At 30.7% G+C, this 18,131-nt stretch overlaps 2 protein-coding genes across 3 annotated transcripts in view; one reads left to right on the forward strand and one right to left on the reverse strand.

The window, feature by feature from the left end:
* The window catches only part of LOC111625748 (protein split ends-like), a 98,561-nt gene extending 86,919 nt beyond the window's left edge, over positions 1-11,642 (forward strand). The window contains exons 11-15 of the mRNA XM_023368969.1: positions 4,925-5,335; positions 5,413-7,077; positions 7,179-7,379; positions 7,461-7,619; positions 9,323-11,642. Coding sequence (XP_023224737.1) covers positions 4,925-5,335; positions 5,413-7,077; positions 7,179-7,379; positions 7,461-7,619; positions 9,323-9,451 — 2,565 coding nt within the window. The 3' untranslated portion in view covers positions 9,452-11,642. The remainder of the gene's footprint in view (positions 1-4,924; positions 5,336-5,412; positions 7,078-7,178; positions 7,380-7,460; positions 7,620-9,322) is intronic.
* The window catches only part of LOC111625747, a 14,566-nt gene continuing 8,068 nt past the window's right edge, over positions 11,634-18,131 (reverse strand). For both annotated transcript variants that reach the window (XM_023368968.1, XM_023368967.1), the window contains 10 exons: positions 16,541-16,664; positions 16,337-16,473; positions 16,205-16,263; positions 16,061-16,133; positions 15,913-15,953; positions 15,741-15,836; positions 15,589-15,617; positions 15,371-15,510; positions 12,469-12,583; positions 11,634-12,393 (listed from right to left, as the gene is read on the reverse strand). In XM_023368968.1, the coding sequence (XP_023224736.1) occupies positions 12,207-12,393; positions 12,469-12,583; positions 15,371-15,510; positions 15,589-15,617; positions 15,741-15,836; positions 15,913-15,953; positions 16,061-16,133; positions 16,205-16,263; positions 16,337-16,473; positions 16,541-16,617 (954 nt within the window). In that variant the 5' untranslated portion in view covers positions 16,618-16,664 and the 3' untranslated portion in view covers positions 11,634-12,206. The remainder of the gene's footprint in view (positions 12,394-12,468; positions 12,584-15,370; positions 15,511-15,588; positions 15,618-15,740; positions 15,837-15,912; positions 15,954-16,060; positions 16,134-16,204; positions 16,264-16,336; positions 16,474-16,540; positions 16,665-18,131) is intronic.

Raw genomic sequence — 18,131 nt, forward strand, 5'->3', positions numbered from 1 at the left:
CTTTACAAATTGTGTCGTAGATGATGTGTCATTTCTCTGAGTTACTTGGCAAAGACTGTGTATCAACTGACAAAATTTGAGTTACATCATAGCATTTTCATATTGGAGATGCTGATAGCAATAGGGATGTAAGCAAAAGCAATGTAAAGTTCAATTGACTCTTGTTTGTGGAACATTGAGGCACATACTAAATTTTTGAGCATTTGTTGTGAATATAACACATGTATTGATATAAACACAATATCTGAAAAACTTCAGAAACAGATAATGAAAAGGAAACCACCTTTCTTAATTGTAGCAACTTAATTTTGCGACAAAATAGTTTTGATCTAGAGTGATACATTTTCATCATTTGCTACAAGAATAGAATGAATCTAAGAATAGAATAGATCTAAGAGTTAGAATACATTTACAAAAGTTAAGATTTGACTGCATTGGCACCATGAAGAGGGATTTCCATACCAGAGTTAAGGAACATAGAGTTAGCAAAGGCCTAGATAACACCAAAATCATAAGTTAAGGCTAGTGAGGAACAGTTATAAGTTAAAACACTTAGAGATCTTGGAAATTTACAGGGCCAACTTAGAACACAATGCATTAATTTCCAGGATGATGATATCCACTGCCTGGAAATTGCTATATGAACTGTAACATGATGACTAGCATGCATCATAATTTTATGTTGTTTTTTAAATTTTATCTAATGTATATAGTTTTATTTTATCTTATTGTAACCCCAATAATGATTTTACATTGAATTTGGTCTTGTGTAAATGCATTTTAAATAAAACATGTTCACTTTAGTCAAATCTTAAATTTTGTAATTGTATTCTCATTCTAATTGTTAGATCATTCTATTTTTGTATCAACTGACAAAGATCTATTAATCTAAATTAAAAATGCTTTTGTCATTAAATGATTTACTGAAATTACCTTTTTATAACACACATCGTTATCATTATATGTATTTGAACAACTTTCAAACAGCTGTATCTTCAGAACTTCTGAGAATAATACTCATGTTCATGTTTTTGTTTACAGTGACCCATATCATTTCCCAACAGACTTTCCTCCTGACTATAATCACCTAGGTTAACTCATTGTGCTGATTGGAAACCAATGGATAGACAATGTCTATTGCTGACATGAGTTGATTCATATAGTGTTCCAAATATTTATGTAATTTTAAACTTTATAATGGAAAATTAGAAATACCAATTAGTAATGTACCTGTTTGGTATGCAGTAGGTTTGAATCTCAGTCTGGGTAATATTTGCTACTATACATTCTAATTAAACTTTAATATTAAATTTGGTTTGAGATGGTTTCATTACCTCCCTCTAGAGTCAAATTATGTCAGTAATTAAAATAAAATAGTGAAATTATATCTTGATAAATCCAATGATACAAAAAAAAACACATAAGCCAAATATTTATATGTGCAAGGGGACAGAGAAACAGGAGATTATAAAAGCTCAATAACTCAGTGAAATGCTTTAAGAAACCACAAATATATCAGCTTAAATTGCTTTTTTTATTATCTTTATTTTTTGAAAATAGTTTGTATCTGAGCAGACATTCCTATATTCTTGAGCTTATATCAGCCATCACACACTGCAACATTTCCAAGATTTGGCAATATTGTTGGATGGTTAGTATACATCTTGCTCTTCAAATAGACCCACAAAAAATCACATGATGACAAATTAGGTGATCTTGTGAGCCAAGAAAAATCATCATTCTTGAAGATGACATGACTGAGAATTAACTGTCTTATAGCAGTCATGGATATTCTGGCTGTGAGAGCAGTGATGCAGTCTTGTTGGAACCATGTCTGACCATTAACAAGAGGAAATCTGGTTAATTTTTGTTGACAAGAATTAACCAGACTTCAAAAAGTCTTGATCATATGGGCATAGCAGTGGGCTGATGGAACAATTGTTGTATTTTCATTGCCATCTTCAAAAAATTGAGGCCCAACAATCTGAAAAAATGATACTGCACACCATATTGTAACCTTGGCACTGTGCAAAGGCTTCAAATGCAGTTCATAGTGATTTTCTGGTGCAAATTTTGCTTATTCACTAAACCCAACAAATGAGAATGTGCTTTGCCACTGGCAAACAGATTGTGAATAAGATCTTCATCTTACTTCAAAAGATTCAAGAATTGATGGCAAAAATTTGTTTGGCTAACATGACTGCCATCATTCAGTGCATGCACCATATTTTGAATGGGTGAAAATATAAATCTTTATGCAAAATATATCATACACTCCTGTTCAAAATGTTTAATGAAACTTTAAGGTTGCCTGCAGAGAGCTATGGACTATGTTCAATGGCGGCCATCACATTCGCAATACTTTATTGGGTAAGTTCAGTTCTTTTTGCACCTGGAGACCTCTTTTTTAGTGTAAACCAATTTCCTCAAAGTTCTTAATCAATGTCATGATGGCAAGTCTGGATGGTACTGGATTATTTCAATTAATGTTGAAAATAATCAGTGATCATGATACAATTATTATTTTTATAACATGCATTAATGGCAAATGTGCATGGCACACTTGTCTACTGGTTCATGATTAATAAATGCTATACACTTGACAACACAGCATTGGTGAGCAATCTAGCACCAAAATGCCTAGGAAAATTGACTTTGGAAATTTCCCATCTCTGCCCCATCCTGTATTTGATTATGATGAAAATTAAAAAGATTACTTATATAATAAACAAGAAACTTAAAGTAGTAATGTAAAATTTTATATAAATAGATATGAAAAAAGGAAAAGTTCAGATAATTTCATTGGCCAAAATTTTTTTTAATTAAAACATTGTATAATATTGAGTTGTTAGTTTATTTTATGTATTATGTTGTTATATGTAAAAATGAAACAGTAATGTTTAAATGAGAAAGTTTAGGAAATTTAAAGTTGATATTTTGTTTATTTTATTGTATAAACATTTCTATATAATAAAATAAATAAATATACTTAACTCTTAATTTATATTATAAAATTTATTCCTGATAAATATTATAATATGATTAATCATTGTTTCACTTTCACCAATATATTGTTTTTTAATGTAATTCTATGAATAATAAAAAACCACTCGCATATCAAAAATCCAGAAAAATTTTAATGAAAGCTAACATTTTTGACCATTGTAAGCAGTCACCACCAGTTAAATATTATAGAACAGAACAGTAATTTGAACACAACTTATATAATTTTCTCTTTTTGTATTAATTTTATCAAACTTCAAAATAAGACCTCCAAGTCTCTGATAAGGTGTCATTATCCTTAAAGTTTATGGCTTACTGTTCTGTTCTAGAATATTTAATAACCTGATGTGACTGCTTAAATTGGTTAAAAACATTAGTTTTCATTAAAATTTTGCTGGATTTTTGGTATTTGATTGGTTGTTTGTTTTGACATCCAGTTTTTGTTTTTATTACTTCTATAAAAGAATTTGGCAATATAACTAGACCTGCTATTAGAGGGGTCCAAATTAGAACATGCAAACATACATTTTCCTGTACCACTGTTAGATGAAGACTAAACTTTAGATATTTTATATATGTGTGTATAACTGCATTTGTCACAAACAAATCCTTTTACTGTGTTTATTTGATTTTTACTTCATTTATCAAAAGTAAGGTGGCTTGAGACCCTGCCCACTGGTTATATTATTAAAAGTATTGGGTTTTTAGTATATTCTAGAGAGTATGAAAGAAAGTATTTCTTTTATAAAATGTAAAGTTCTAGATTGGCATATTAGTTTTTATCTGTTTAGTATATGAATTATTATTAAAAATTTAGACAGTTCAAAAGCAATAGGAAGTACAAGATGTGATCAAAAAGTTCTTTAACTACTGAAATAAAATCACAAATAATGAATTAAAACATTTATTTTGGAGGGATAACATAAATTTTTGAAATGTAATACACTGCCTCAATCTTTTTTCAGTTCATAATATTCAGTTCAGTTCTTTTATATTTAATTTTTTTGTGTCAATCTCATATCATTTCGTGTCTGTTGTGCTTGTTCTTTAATTTCCTCTAAAGGATTGACATTTTCAATTGATAAAGTTAAGAAAAAAAATCAGGTAGATATAAATCTGAATAAGAGATTTTGAAATTGCCATACTGTTTTTGTTCAGAAACTGTTGAATAGCTAAAGCAGTATAAGGATAAATATTATTAAGGTTCAGCTGTCTGTTTTGTTTCATAAACACATAAAAAATTCTTTACAAAACTTTACTTGTTCTGTAGATAGGAATTGTGCATTTTGAATTTGTAATATGATAGATTTTTTTGTTGTTGTTAACATTGATTGACTCATGAGCTTTCTTTGGATTTCATTCTCTAATTCCCTTGGCCAATTTAATCTTTTCCTAAGTCGCATCTGTTACATCTATTCACCCAGTGTCTAGGAATTTGGTGAGTATTAACATGAACACATTGAGAAAATCACAAATTAAGGATTATACTTTTTTTTTTTTTGACAATGTATTTATGACTTGTAATTAGTTAAAAATGTAAGCAACCTTGGTCAAATAAATAAGTAATGAGAAAATAAACTATATTCATTTAAAAAGTTTTAAATTATTACTGACTACAATCAATTATTTAAAAAAAAGAGTCAGTTTATGAATGTATAGTTATTGCACATTTAATTCAGGAGTGTTAAGACTAATAATACTTATAAATAAATCTTAGAAAAATCAAAGTTTATATTTTCATTTTCTAAGTTAAATTGCATATAAATTCTAAAACTAATTATCACTTTTTATAGATCAAGTAAATAAAATTTTCCAAATACAAAATTGGTGACTGTTGTTTTTATGTTTTTAAGCTTTATATTAAGATATATTTTATTATACTGGTATCATTTAAATGTTTTTAAATAATTGTTTATTATAGACGACAAATTCTTCTGTAACTCAATCAGTTGTTCATTCGGATGGCACTTCCATTGCAACAAATGAAAGCATTAGTTCATCTAATAGAACATTGTTCCATCAATCAAGTCCTCTGCAAACCCATGCTCGAACTGATAATTCTGCGGGTTGGAATGTGTGTAAGACTCCACCATCAAGATCTTCAAATTCAGAAGTATCTAGACATGCACACTTATCAGTTCCTGCTTCATCACCACCAAGAACAACTTCAGCTATTGTATTGACAACTACTATTAAAACTGAACAGCATTCATCACCTCAGATATCAAATACAACAACTAAAACATCATATTCTTCTGCATCTAAACAAAGTCCAACATTCCTTCATAAACCTGGATTAGCTGTACCTTCTTATGAATCGTCATCATCTTCGGTTAGTATTTGTTTATCATTATTTAATAATTCCACTATTATTTTAAGAATTTCTAAATAAAATTTTTAATTTTTTAGCATCCATCACATAGTTTATCTGCAAATAACAATAGTGGTGGAGTTATTGCAGAATTACTTCAAAATCCTCATCTCCTACAGCAGCATAAAGATTATTTTGCTGCATCACAACATCCAGCATCAAGTAATGCTCAAATTGGAGATCGTTTGACCCATCTCGTCCGGTCAACAAACTCTACTTCAACTCTTCATGCAGACATAGCAGCAAGACTTGGAAATCCTACTCCACCTCATACACCAACTCCGCCTGTGACTTCAGCAACTCATCCTTTACAACCACCAGAAATACATCCTGCTCATGTTGCTGCAGGTTTGCATCTGCGTCAGCCTCCTCTTATTGTTCCTTCCCATGCTCCTCTTGGAATACATCCATCAGATCTCAATGCTTTTGTTCATCAGCAGATGATGTATGCTGCAGCACATCCTCATTATGCAGCTATGCATCCAGAATTGCGGGTACAACAAGAAGTGCAAGCTAGAGCAGCTGCCATGGGTATTGCACCAAGATTTCCATATCCTCATGTTCCACCTAATGCTGGATCATCTAGTGGATTCAGACAACCTCCTGAACCCCGTCAGCATACATCTGTATCAGATAGTAAATCTGATGCAAAACCTCTAATTGAATCATCTAAAACAATTCAAGAACATAGAATACATGAAGAGAAAGAGAAACCTCATCATTTGACAAAGGGCATCAGAATAAAGCAAGAAATAGATAGAGATGGAAAATCTTCCACAGAAATTAAAGGACATCCAGTTCTTAGAAATGAAGACCAAGAATTAGCTGGATTAGAAGGAAAACAGATCAACTTACCCACAGGTCCTTTAACAGTGGGTGGATTAAGACCACCACCAGTGCCATATCCTCCTTCCATACGGCAACTGAATCCTCATCTAGCTATTTCTGCACACGAGAGAATAACTGATTCTCCTGTTGTAGCTAATTTATATGCGCAAGGTCAACTTAGGACTACTCCCCTTCATCTTGTTGTACAGTCTGATGATCATAAGGCTGAAGTCCATCCTCATTCTCAATCAGTGAAATCTCCAATAGCAGAGAAAGAATCTAAACCTCCAGCAGCTCATCAAAATCCACCCACAACTGTTCCTTATCATGCTTTGGATACCTTAGGACATCATAACAGGCAGTCTTCAATGAGTATGCCTTCTGTCGGTTCTCCTGCTCCTGGTTATCTGGAAGGTCGTCCCATTGCTCATTTAGCTCATACTTCTGGAGCACTTGCATTAAAAACTTTAGCACCACCTCAACCTATATCTCAGTCTCATTCTACAGAAACACACAATAACCATGAAAGCCATAAAAAATCTTCAAGGACGCATTCTCATCAAGGACCATCTCCATCTCCTGGACCTTTGGGTCTGAATACAGCACATTCTCCACTTCCCATTCCGCCCAATTTCTCTTCACATACTCCTCATCCTACTGTTGTACCATCTCATACATTTCCACCTCCAAATACAGAATCAATTCATAGAAGAAATAGCCTTCATCTCATACCTCAGATGGGTTCAGAAGCACCTATACATGCTCCTCCACCTGCACATGCTATGTCTCAACCTTCTGGTGTGCCAAGAACACAACCACAAACTCCACCTCACGCTAGTCAGGTTCCACCTCAAGGAGATTCATTTTTACTTCAGGTAACAAAATTTTCTTTTATATAAAAACACATTATGTATTTTAATAAATTCTTGTTAAAACACAAAGATTAAGAATTTTAATATTAAAATTTGTTTTTTAGCGATATCCTGTTATGTGGCAAGGACTGCTGGCTCTAAAAAATGACCAAGCTGCTGTACAAATGCATTTTGTTTCTGGAAATCCCAGAATTGCCAGAGCATCACTTCCACTCATGACCGAAGGTGGAACTCCTCCAGTCAGAATTGCCCAGAGAATGAGACTTGAACAAACTCAGTTAGAGGGTGTGGCACGGAAAATGCAGGCAAGTTCTTTTATTTTTATAGTGACCAAAAAATAATTTTGAATTTGTTTTGCAAAACTTAATTTAAAAAATTATTTTTAGATGTTAGATGAACACTGCATTTTGTTAGCCCTTCCTTGTGGAAGAGATCACATGGATGTACTCCAACAATCCAACAATCTCCGAAATGGTTTTATTAATTATCTTCAACTAAAACAAGCTGCAGGGATTGTCAATGCAGCTGCTCCTGGTTCTCAGCAGGTACAATTATTTCTCTTATTTGTTCTGAAATTTCTATAATTCTGAGTTAAAGAATTGCCATAATTCCCTGCATACTACCCATAGAAAATTGCTAAAACCAAAATAAAAATGTTTTATAATCTGCACTGCTATATGCTCTTCATCTTGGAAGTTGCTATTGAAAGCATAACCTTTTAAATTGCACACAATTTAAATGACAAGTCTCAGGTATTCTATTTTTTCTCTTTCTCTTATTTTATTTCCACTTTCAATTGTAAAGTAAGAAAGACAGAAAAAATGGAATTTTTGAGACAACTATTTAATTGCATTAAGTATCAAAAATATTAATTATGGCTATACAATCAAAAGCGAGTTTCCTTTTATACTAAAGATCTGACAAACTTTAATCATCAAGTCATCCATTAGGATGCTGAAAATCTTTTGCCCACTAAGAAGACAAAGTTATGCCAAAATTTATTTTATTACTAACTTGAGTTATTAAATAGCAACTTCTGCCAACATCAAAGCATATCTTTATTTCATCCCTGTTGATAAACTCTTCACGCTAAGTTTTAAAATGTTAGTTAATAACAAGTAATATCAAAATTAATTTTAAATATAAATATACTTTATGTCCAAAAAAATATAAGTAGCAATAAAATATATTTAAATTATAGACTGACAAACAAATACTATTTTCTGTTTTATTACAAATGGAACATTAATTATAAATTTAAATTGTAACTATAAGCTGATGTTGGCCAAGAAAGGAAGTATTCTTTACTTGCTAATAAAATTTTTCTTGGAAGACAAAGTTTATTTTAAATAATTGATATTATGGTGCCAGGATTACTGAAATTTAAAGATATTTAATAATAATTTAAATATGTATACAAATGTTAATTGAACTAATATAAAGCAGATTTATACACTGTAGAGTTAATCAATCAGGAATGTTGTTGTCAAAACTTTTTATTGCTATCATCTAGCAAGTTTCATTTCTTAATCATTAGAGATGACCAATCTTTCAAAATCAGACTATAATTATATAATAATAAATGCTAAAATAACCTCAAACAAATTAAATAGAAAAACATTTTTAATGTGGACATCTAATATAGTTGATGCAGAGTTATCTGGGATGGCAATGTGACTTTATCATTCTTATGAAAAGCTATCATCGTTGATTTTACTAAGAAAGTTTCATAAAGTCTCTATAATAGTCAATGTTACAAGTTGGGATGTAAGTCACTTTTATTAGTTCTCTACATAACATTTACAGCTTCCAAACAGATCTCTGAGACAGTTTTCTCTTTCTGTATAATATATCTTGAAAGCTGATTGATTTCTACTAAAGTTTAGATATAAGTGTCTAATGATACAATTATAACAAGAATTGAACTGTAGAAAATGAAAAACATTTAAAGTTGGGGAATATGTATATATGTCTTTGGTTTCCTGAAAATATTGTGATGGGCATTAATATGAAAGCATTTTCATCATTTTTAAAAATGCTCTTAGCTTACTATTAAATGATCTTGCAATTGCAATTTAAAATCAATAGATAACTTGCGGCGGCACAGCTGTCACTCCATCAAAATTACTTTAAAACACAGATAACCCGTGGGTTATTTGCAGGAAATTATAGTAATAAGATCATTTTATTCATTTTGACATTATCTTTTCAAACCATGTTTTTCACTTATTTTTTTTTTATTTTACAGCCTGCTTATGTGATTCATATATTTCCATCGTGTGAATTCTCAAATGAAAATATGGCCCGAATAGCTCCAGATTTACTACACAGTGTGAGTGATATTGCACATTTATTAATAATAATTGCCACCGTATGACATCCCTCTCCTGAAAATTCTTGGTGGCAAAGTTATAGACAAGAAAAACCAAGTTGGTTAAATCTGTTAGCTGTATGCCAGTAATTGAGCCCGACCCGCAGGCTTCACCGCACAAAAGTAGGGTCAGACCATCTCATAAGTTGACATAACGTTATCTTTCCGTCTAATGTCTGAATACTAAAAATACAAAAAATTTCCAATTTTTGCCCAGCAAAATTATAATATAAAAAAACAAAACAATGTAGATCCGAGGAAAGAACACTTTTAAAGTGCACAGAAAGATGGAAGGTAACAACGTAAACAAAATGTAGTGTCTTTCAAATATCAGGAGTGTAACAGAAGATGTTAATTATAACTTTGCTTCCAAGACTGTTGCAACATGCATCGAAGCTGGAAGCATCTTATCGACATTCTATAGTCATTGTATCTTGTGTATATGTGTGTTTTGTGTTGTGCAGCCACTTCACTGCCATAGAACAAAAATAACAGTTGTGACAGCATGTTATTCCCCATCTGTATATTCAAACTATGTGTAATGGTGGGATGTTATTTCAGACCACTAAAAAATAAGCGGCTTATGAACTGGCAGGTTTGGCCCCGTACAAATCGCTGACCATTAACATCCATGGTGCCGATCCGTAGCCCATAACTTTGCAGATATTTCAGACGTCGTGTTCGACAAGTGCGTGTGCATGTGTATGATCGAGAAGTGTTTAATTAATAATTACAGAAAAAGTATAGAAGCAGCATGTGGTAATGGATGTAGTTTGTCACTGTACATATTTTGGTTTTTGCCTGATTGTCTTGTTGTTATTTTGTTTCATTAAATCAGAACAATTGTATAAAATATATGGCAATTCCTTCTGAAATCAGGAGGATGCACCATCGGTAGGTGTAAGATATATTAGCACATCAGTGTTTTGTGTATGACCAGAGCTTTGTGTATCTACAAAAAAAATTAGTGAAGTTGTGGCCCGGCCCTCAGTATGCTATAAAAACATAGCACAATTTAGATATAATTGCATTTAGAAAAATGGAAAAATGGCTGTTATGTCGTCTGTGTGAAATACAAGCTTAAAATGTTTCAACCATTGATGAAAACTCATCCATTGGTGAAATTGTAAGAAAAAAAATAACAAAAAATGTGATGTCACCTTTTAAACATGAGATAGTAGTCTTCATCTTAGAAATTTTCAAAATGTGAATTGAATTAATCCTAACTGGAAAAAGTAATTTGCAATTATATTGCAAATCGGACAGATGTGTGTTCGAAGGGTTGAAAAACCTCAACCCATAATATGAGCTGTATTTATATCCGTGTCTATTACAAAAACCCCAGTATTCTATCCTCGGTTCCTGTTTTAAATGCACTCATAGGTTTTATTCAGTTTTTTGTTATTTTTGGCATTATGCTGTACAAAAAATCTTAGTCATACAAGATACATTGTAAAATCCCATTAATTTTTTGTCATTACAAAGACCATCATACAAACATGGTGCGCGTCACCTCATTTTTATTTTTATTTTTCACATTGATTTAATTCACTTAAATCAGTCAAATGAGTGTATATTTTGTAAATATATGTATGGTTCTAGTGATTGTACATTTTCTGAAAACAAAAAACAAAAAAAAATGTTCTTCTGTAGAATGTTAGTATAAATCTGATGCCCAGGACAAAGTAACTCAGTGTACATTCATTAGTGAAATTCTCTGTATGAAACTAAAATGCTGCTCTTTGCCGGCATTCTTTGCATGCACCCGGGCAACCATATGTATCTTACGTGCAGGCACAAGATTGCAGGAAAACAAAGCTGTTTTAATCGATGACCCTTATGTTTGGTTTTCTTCTGTCTGTATATGCACACCTCACAGCTGAAAAAATCATCCACTGGTTCTCTGTAATTTACATGTTTTTCATTGACTGTTTCTCCATATTTGCTCAAAGCCATTGTTGCAAAGAGTAACAACAGATATTTTCACTTCTTTCATTGTGATTTTCACCAAGTTCAGCTGCTCTATTTTTGATGTGAAAATTTCAAGTGTCTATATTTTGTGTGTTTAACAGCCCAGTAATTGTACATATTCTAAATAGGGCTGGTCTGGAATTAAGATCGTTTATGTTTCCTCTGCTGACACACTCAAGAGCAGTGAGTTAAGTTATTGGTAAGCAAATAAAATGTTATCACGTAATCATGGTGTTGTCTGTGTTTTATTAAGACGATTTTATTTGAAGATTTTTTATTCATCTAAACATTATACATTGTGGCAAATCACAGTAGAAAACCCATATTTGCAACAAAGCATAGAGAAACTCTAAATCATTTGTCTTAAATTCTAATGTTGTTGACAGTGTCTACTAGCATGGTCTAGTGTTCTCTGTTTCTCACGTGCAACCACCATTTTATATTTGTATGTACTGTGATTATCAGTATTGTATTATATTTTACAAGAGAATTTTAGCTTGTCATCTAAACAAAATGGCTAAAGAAAGTGATGCACCTCGAAGACAAAATAAAAAGTGCTAGATCGTTTGCAAGGAGGAAATTCAATAGTTATGTTAGATTCACGTACAACTAAAGTAGAAGCAACCATATAAGGAAAGAGGGAGAGATTAGAAATACAATTAATAAAATTTCTTTGTAGACTATTAAAGTATTCTTCTATTTTCTAACCATACATTTCTCCTTTCTATATTTGCAGTGGTTTGCAGAATGTAACTTGCAAATATGGAGCTTCTATTGTATTCTATAAACTTTATTCTAAGTGCTGTAATGTGGAATTTGGAGGACTGCTAGAAGCTACTTTTGGTGAGACGGGAGTGTGTCTACTACTATCCCGTCTTATCTTAAAATTTTGAGTAGTAACTACAACTAGTTCTCCCGGTTCGGGCGTTCTGGGTATCTTTGGACGCGAACTGAAGGCAAGAGTGTACTCTTTTGAGCTACAAAAACAAATTTATATTCATTAATACCTATTATTGAGAAAGACTTTTTTTAATGATTGTTTGTTTACTAACTTTAGGCCTTTTATATGGACGGGTGATGAATGTGAAGCTGCAGTGGCTTCTACTAACGTTTTCGAATGCTCTCCTATTATCTTCCTCACCATTTCAGTGGCTTCTGGATCTAACTCTAAACAAAAAATAACAATTTTTAGAAAGTTTATTTTCATGTTAATGAATTTAAATTATTATAGAAAAAATGGAGATACATAACAAAAATATCAGATATTTAAAACCTAATAATGATTTCCTCCATACAATACCCAGTAAAAAACTATTAATAAAGAGAAACAATAATATTAGATAAAAATACAAAATCTTTAATAATAATTTTATTTGTATATAGAAGTCTCTTAGATTTTCAGTTTTAAGTGGCACTGTAAATGTAGAAAACATTCTACAATTTCTGAAATCAGGAGAAAAATTATTTAGTTGATATATTTAAACAGTATGTAAAGAAGCAAGGTACATTTCTACTATTAATGGGCAGTATTCTTTAAACACATGAGATGAGAAGCCATGAAGAATTTTGTAAGAATCTGATCAAAATACTGTGTGTGTTATGTAAATTTTTGATAGCTCTTTATTCACAGATACCCAAACAGGTAGTGCATAATCAATAATGGTTTGAATATTTGCAAAAACAAAAAATAGATTTAAGGTGTCATAATACTCCAGTCTATTTGTTCTATTAAAGTACTCCATTCTGGCTTAACTGTTTATAAAACAAGCAATATGAAATGTGAACATTAGTCAAGGATCAAATTCAATTTCATATAGATCAATGAAAAACTTGGTATTCCAAACAACTGAAATGTATGCTTAGTTTTATAGAAAGGTTAACATTTACAACAACAACACAACACTAAAAAATCATTCTGCAACTACTTATTTTAACATTGTCAGCATAAAAGAATTGGGAACTGTTAAAGATATGTACTATAAAGAAGAGAAAGCTTATTATAGATCCCTTTGGTGGCCAAGGTGGTTAAGCATTAGTCTACTGCCCTGGGAGAACTTTGTGATTTTTTCAACAGCCAAAATCTGATCCAACTTTTTGTAGACGGTCTGTCTCTCCATTGTGGGTGGCATCCTGCCAAACCCACAATGGACATGGAAAAAGGCCCTCTTAGTGCTTACAGGGCAGAAAGTTTTAAAATACGTAGCCTGATAATATCCGGCAGATCATTCGGCAATGTTAAGGCTACTTAATAATCAGAATCAAAGCAATTTGGCTAGAAGTAGACAGGCTGCCATCTAATAATTTGAAATAAATTAATCAAGAGATGGCAGCCTGTCTACCTCTAGCCAAATTGCTTTGATTCTGATTATTAAGTAGCCTTACTATAGCCCAATAAAATCCAGTAAGTTGCAATATATATATCTAAAATTGAGGAATTATTGAAAAATTCTTTAAACTAGTTATTCAATCAGAACAGAATAAAGTTATTAATATTAAAATCAAATTCATCAGAATAGAGGGAATTACAGTCTATAAAGGCTTATTGATGTCATCATAAATGACACATTGTAAGTTTATTTTCAAAATTAGCTGGGAATTTTTGTTGGGTTTTCAGCAGGTTATTGTGGATCAACAAAGAATTCCACAATGCTGTGCTGGATTAATTCTAAAAGTGATTGTATGGTAAATATATATGAAATTTATTTTTAATCAAGCAACCAGAAGACAATGGTTTAGGATGAACGGAAGACTGTTCTTTTATTAGGTAATACAAATCCTGGACCAACTGTTACAATACGAATGAATTTACTAAAACAGAATCAATCTCTGCTTCCGTTTTTCTTCATTTATCAATATTCCTTTTAACTTTTTAAAAATATGGATGATATTAAATCAGGACAATAAGTACTTAATAATTAAGGAAAAAGAAATTCTAGCAGCAGCGAATAGAGAGATTCCTTTTTCAATGAAGTAAGGTCTGATTATCAATTTGGTTACAGGCACTAAAAATCATCTTGTCATCAGGAATGCAGTTTTTAATAGAATGAAATCTCTTAAATTTAGGAATAAACTGACAAAATCCATATACTGATTTTTGTATTTATCAAATAGTACAAAATCTTTACTATTTATGCCACAATGAATAGATACTGTATTGTTGTCTAATTTGTTTTGATAAATTCTCTCAAATCACACATTAAAACTTTTATGAGAAATAAATTTATGGAATACTGAAAGTAATTTTTTTTTCTATCTCATACTTCACAAAAATGAATAGATTTATAAAAAAAACTTATGAAATAGAATCAATTTTGTGATCTAAGGTTGATTGCATGCTTAACCAAACTTTTAACACCCTCTGCTGGAGATTATGATGCTTTTCCTATGAGAAAATCCTTTCCTAAAAATTCTTGAAAATGGAAGCAGAATCAAACAGTTTTTGCATTGGAATTTTATCTATCTGCTTTTGTTTTCAAGAATGTCTAGAATTATTTTTCTATAGAAAAAGGATTAATTTTTAATGCCATCTGCTGGAAATTGCATGCATAACCAGAGTTACAATCAGCCTAAATAGATAGAAACAGAGGCAATTCATAGCTGACCACATTAAATATTGAAATTACTATTACTGAAAATTGTTAAAAGTCATTGATGACCGAATTGCAGTATTTGTCATGACAATCAAACTTGATTCATATTGTTGTGACACAATTTCATAGTAACTGCAGCAGATAACAATCTTGTTTTTTTGCAACAGTAACATATTTATTCTCTTTCTAATTTTTAAATTTAAATGCAGCAATTCACAGAATGTAATAAGTTTAAGCATCACAAATCTGATTAATAACTTTAAAAGTTTCTAGAAATACGTATAGAAGTGAGGGAAACAACATTTATTGTTTATTGTATAGTTTCAATTGTGAAAGAATATAACTGATAATATTAAATTCTTACTTGGTGTTGTTGATCCTGACAACGAATGGCAGGATGGAGACTTTTCCACACCTTGATCTTCCATAAGTGGTACACTTTTGCTACGTCCGGTTTGTTTTAGTCTCACGTTCAAATGTTTACTGATATTCTTGGAGTTATCACTAAATTTTTTACATCGATTTACATTTAATCAGTTGCTTATTGATTTTATACTTTGAAAACAATTATAAAATTCTTACGTAAGCATCTCTCTTTCTTTCATGAAATCCTAAACAATAAAATAAACTAATGATAAAAGTTGATTTAAATAATTCAAAATATAGAAATTCATTAACCCAACTTTTTAAATTAATGCCAATTGTTTGGCATTAATTCAAAAATTAATACTTACTATATTATAATATTTTTCCAAAAATTCTTCACCATTGACACTTGCAACCACTGGATCATCATTGTCAATATCCACTTCAATTTCAAGAACAGAATTCTAGATTTAAAAAAAAATATGTGTATCTTTACAGCTAATCAATCACAGTTATCTCAATTTTTCACAAATGCCATACCTCAGAAATCTCATCATTTTCCCATCTCCTGGACAATGACTCTAAGAAATATGGTTTAAGATTTGTATTAATTAAACAATTTAGCATAATTATTGATATTACAGATCAAAGTCAATAATCATATAATAATAATTACTATTCTGCTCACCTTCCTCTGTAATATTATTTAAAAAATCCTTCAAGTTGCATATTGTGGCTTTAAATTCCAAATCACAAATATTCTGTACAAATCAAAGATTTACATTCAATATAAAATTTATTTTTATTATCAAATAAAATACTTTTTACATACTTTTTCTTCTGGATAAATTATTTTCAATTTCTTCAATTCTTCTCTATATTTTACTTTCACTAAAACAAGAATATGTTAAAATGAAATCGTATATTTAAATTTATTAATAAAACTTATTACTAAAAAATTAACCAGAAGATATTCTAAACAGATTTAAGAAGAGTTTTATCAAAAGATTGGAATTGTGTGGTGAAGCAAATTCTTCCTCTGACAAGAAACATATCATATTCCTCAAGTCTGCTCTTTCTAGCAATTTTCTAACTCTGCAACTGTAATGGAAGTTCAAAATTATGTTTTGTAACTTTATTGTTATTTTATAAATTAAAATTAGCCTACTTCTCCGTCAATTTTAGGAGGGCAGCGGCCGACATTCCATAAGAGATGTTGCCTGCCCGTAGATTTTCTGAAACCATCTCCAGTAAAAAATTTACCACCTCCGGACGGGCCAAATAATTTCGACCTATGTCGATCAAAAATTTTATATTTATGAACCATTTAATTTTAATTAATTAAAGATCAAATAATAAATTATTTCATTTATTTTAAAAACAAATCAATGTTCTTGTACCGGTACATGATACTCAATTTAAAAACTGAGTTTTGTTAAGAATTTGATTTATTGTTAAAATTGAAAGAAATAATTATCAATGTAATAAATTAATTTTTTAAAGCTAACATTTTTATTTGTATGATTTAACTCCTTATCAATATGTTATTGATGCTAAATCTCTAAGCTGAAACTATTTTACATGTATTTTTCAGTTTTTATTTATTATTCCTTTTTACACATTATCCAAACCCCTAAAGCCCTTCAAGTGTGTATGTAAAATATAAATTAGTTTAAGCCTACAAAGCCATCTTATGTAAACAGTGTATTCAATGGTATCTGCATCTTAGGATTAAAAAGATTATTACAATAACAATAAAAGTTTCTTTAAAGTTATTTAAAAATATATAAAATTTAAATTATAGAATAAAATCCTTTTAATTTCATTTACAAGTTATGTTGAGTAAGTAGATCTAACCTAAAAATAACATGTCATACATATGTAAATTATTACATAAATTTGATTAGGATTCATTTACTAAACATTCCATATTATCTGAGTTTTTCATTGTAAATTATCCTTGGTTCACATCACCTTGAATAATTAGGATTCTATTCAGTATTCTTTGTTAGTAAGTCATTGTGAGAAATAAAAATGTTGGTCACAGAAGAATATAAATATTTAAAAAAAAATACCGGGAGACAGTCTACTTTACTAATGTATATATTAGCTTTCATATAGGATAAAGCTACATGAAAAACAGAAATGAATTTTTTTGAAAATAAAACATGAAAATTGATATGTAAGAGACCAAACTGTTAAGTTCAGGGCACCAAAATTATTATTTAATCAAATAATATTTTCAGTCATTCTAAGATTCTATGATATAGACATTTAAGCCAAAATTATTGTAATAATTGGACGACAATGTTGGATTCATTGTCAGTTAGAACTTGGCTAATTAATTTTGCAGATAAAGTAGAGCCTCAAAAACTCGGCACTCGATAACCTGGCACTCCGGATAACTCGGCCACACCCTGGCAGGGCAAAAATACCCTTAGATAATTAATTTTCATCATAGACAGCTTTATGCCTCATAAAGTATTTTTCTGAGGTCTGTCTTATCAGGTAAATTACTGTACACAGTGTATTCATTAATTTTCATTTTCATGCAGTAAAGGCTCTATGCCTTCATAAAATATGTACTTTTTGAATAGGGTATTTGGGCAGTTTATTCTCTGTTGTATTCTCAAGCAAACAATACATACAAGTACAGTACAGTATTTTCTGAGGAAACACTCATACTTATTTTTTTTAACCTCATCCCCGATAACCCAGCATTTTCACAAACTCGGCCACCCTTCGGTCCACATTAGGCT

The sequence above is a fragment of the Centruroides sculpturatus genome, unplaced genomic scaffold (assembly GCF_000671375.1).
Source record: "Centruroides sculpturatus isolate CEXI.00-Female unplaced genomic scaffold, Cexi_2.0 scaffold459, whole genome shotgun sequence".
Lineage (NCBI taxonomy): Eukaryota > Metazoa > Arthropoda > Arachnida > Scorpiones > Buthidae > Centruroides > Centruroides sculpturatus.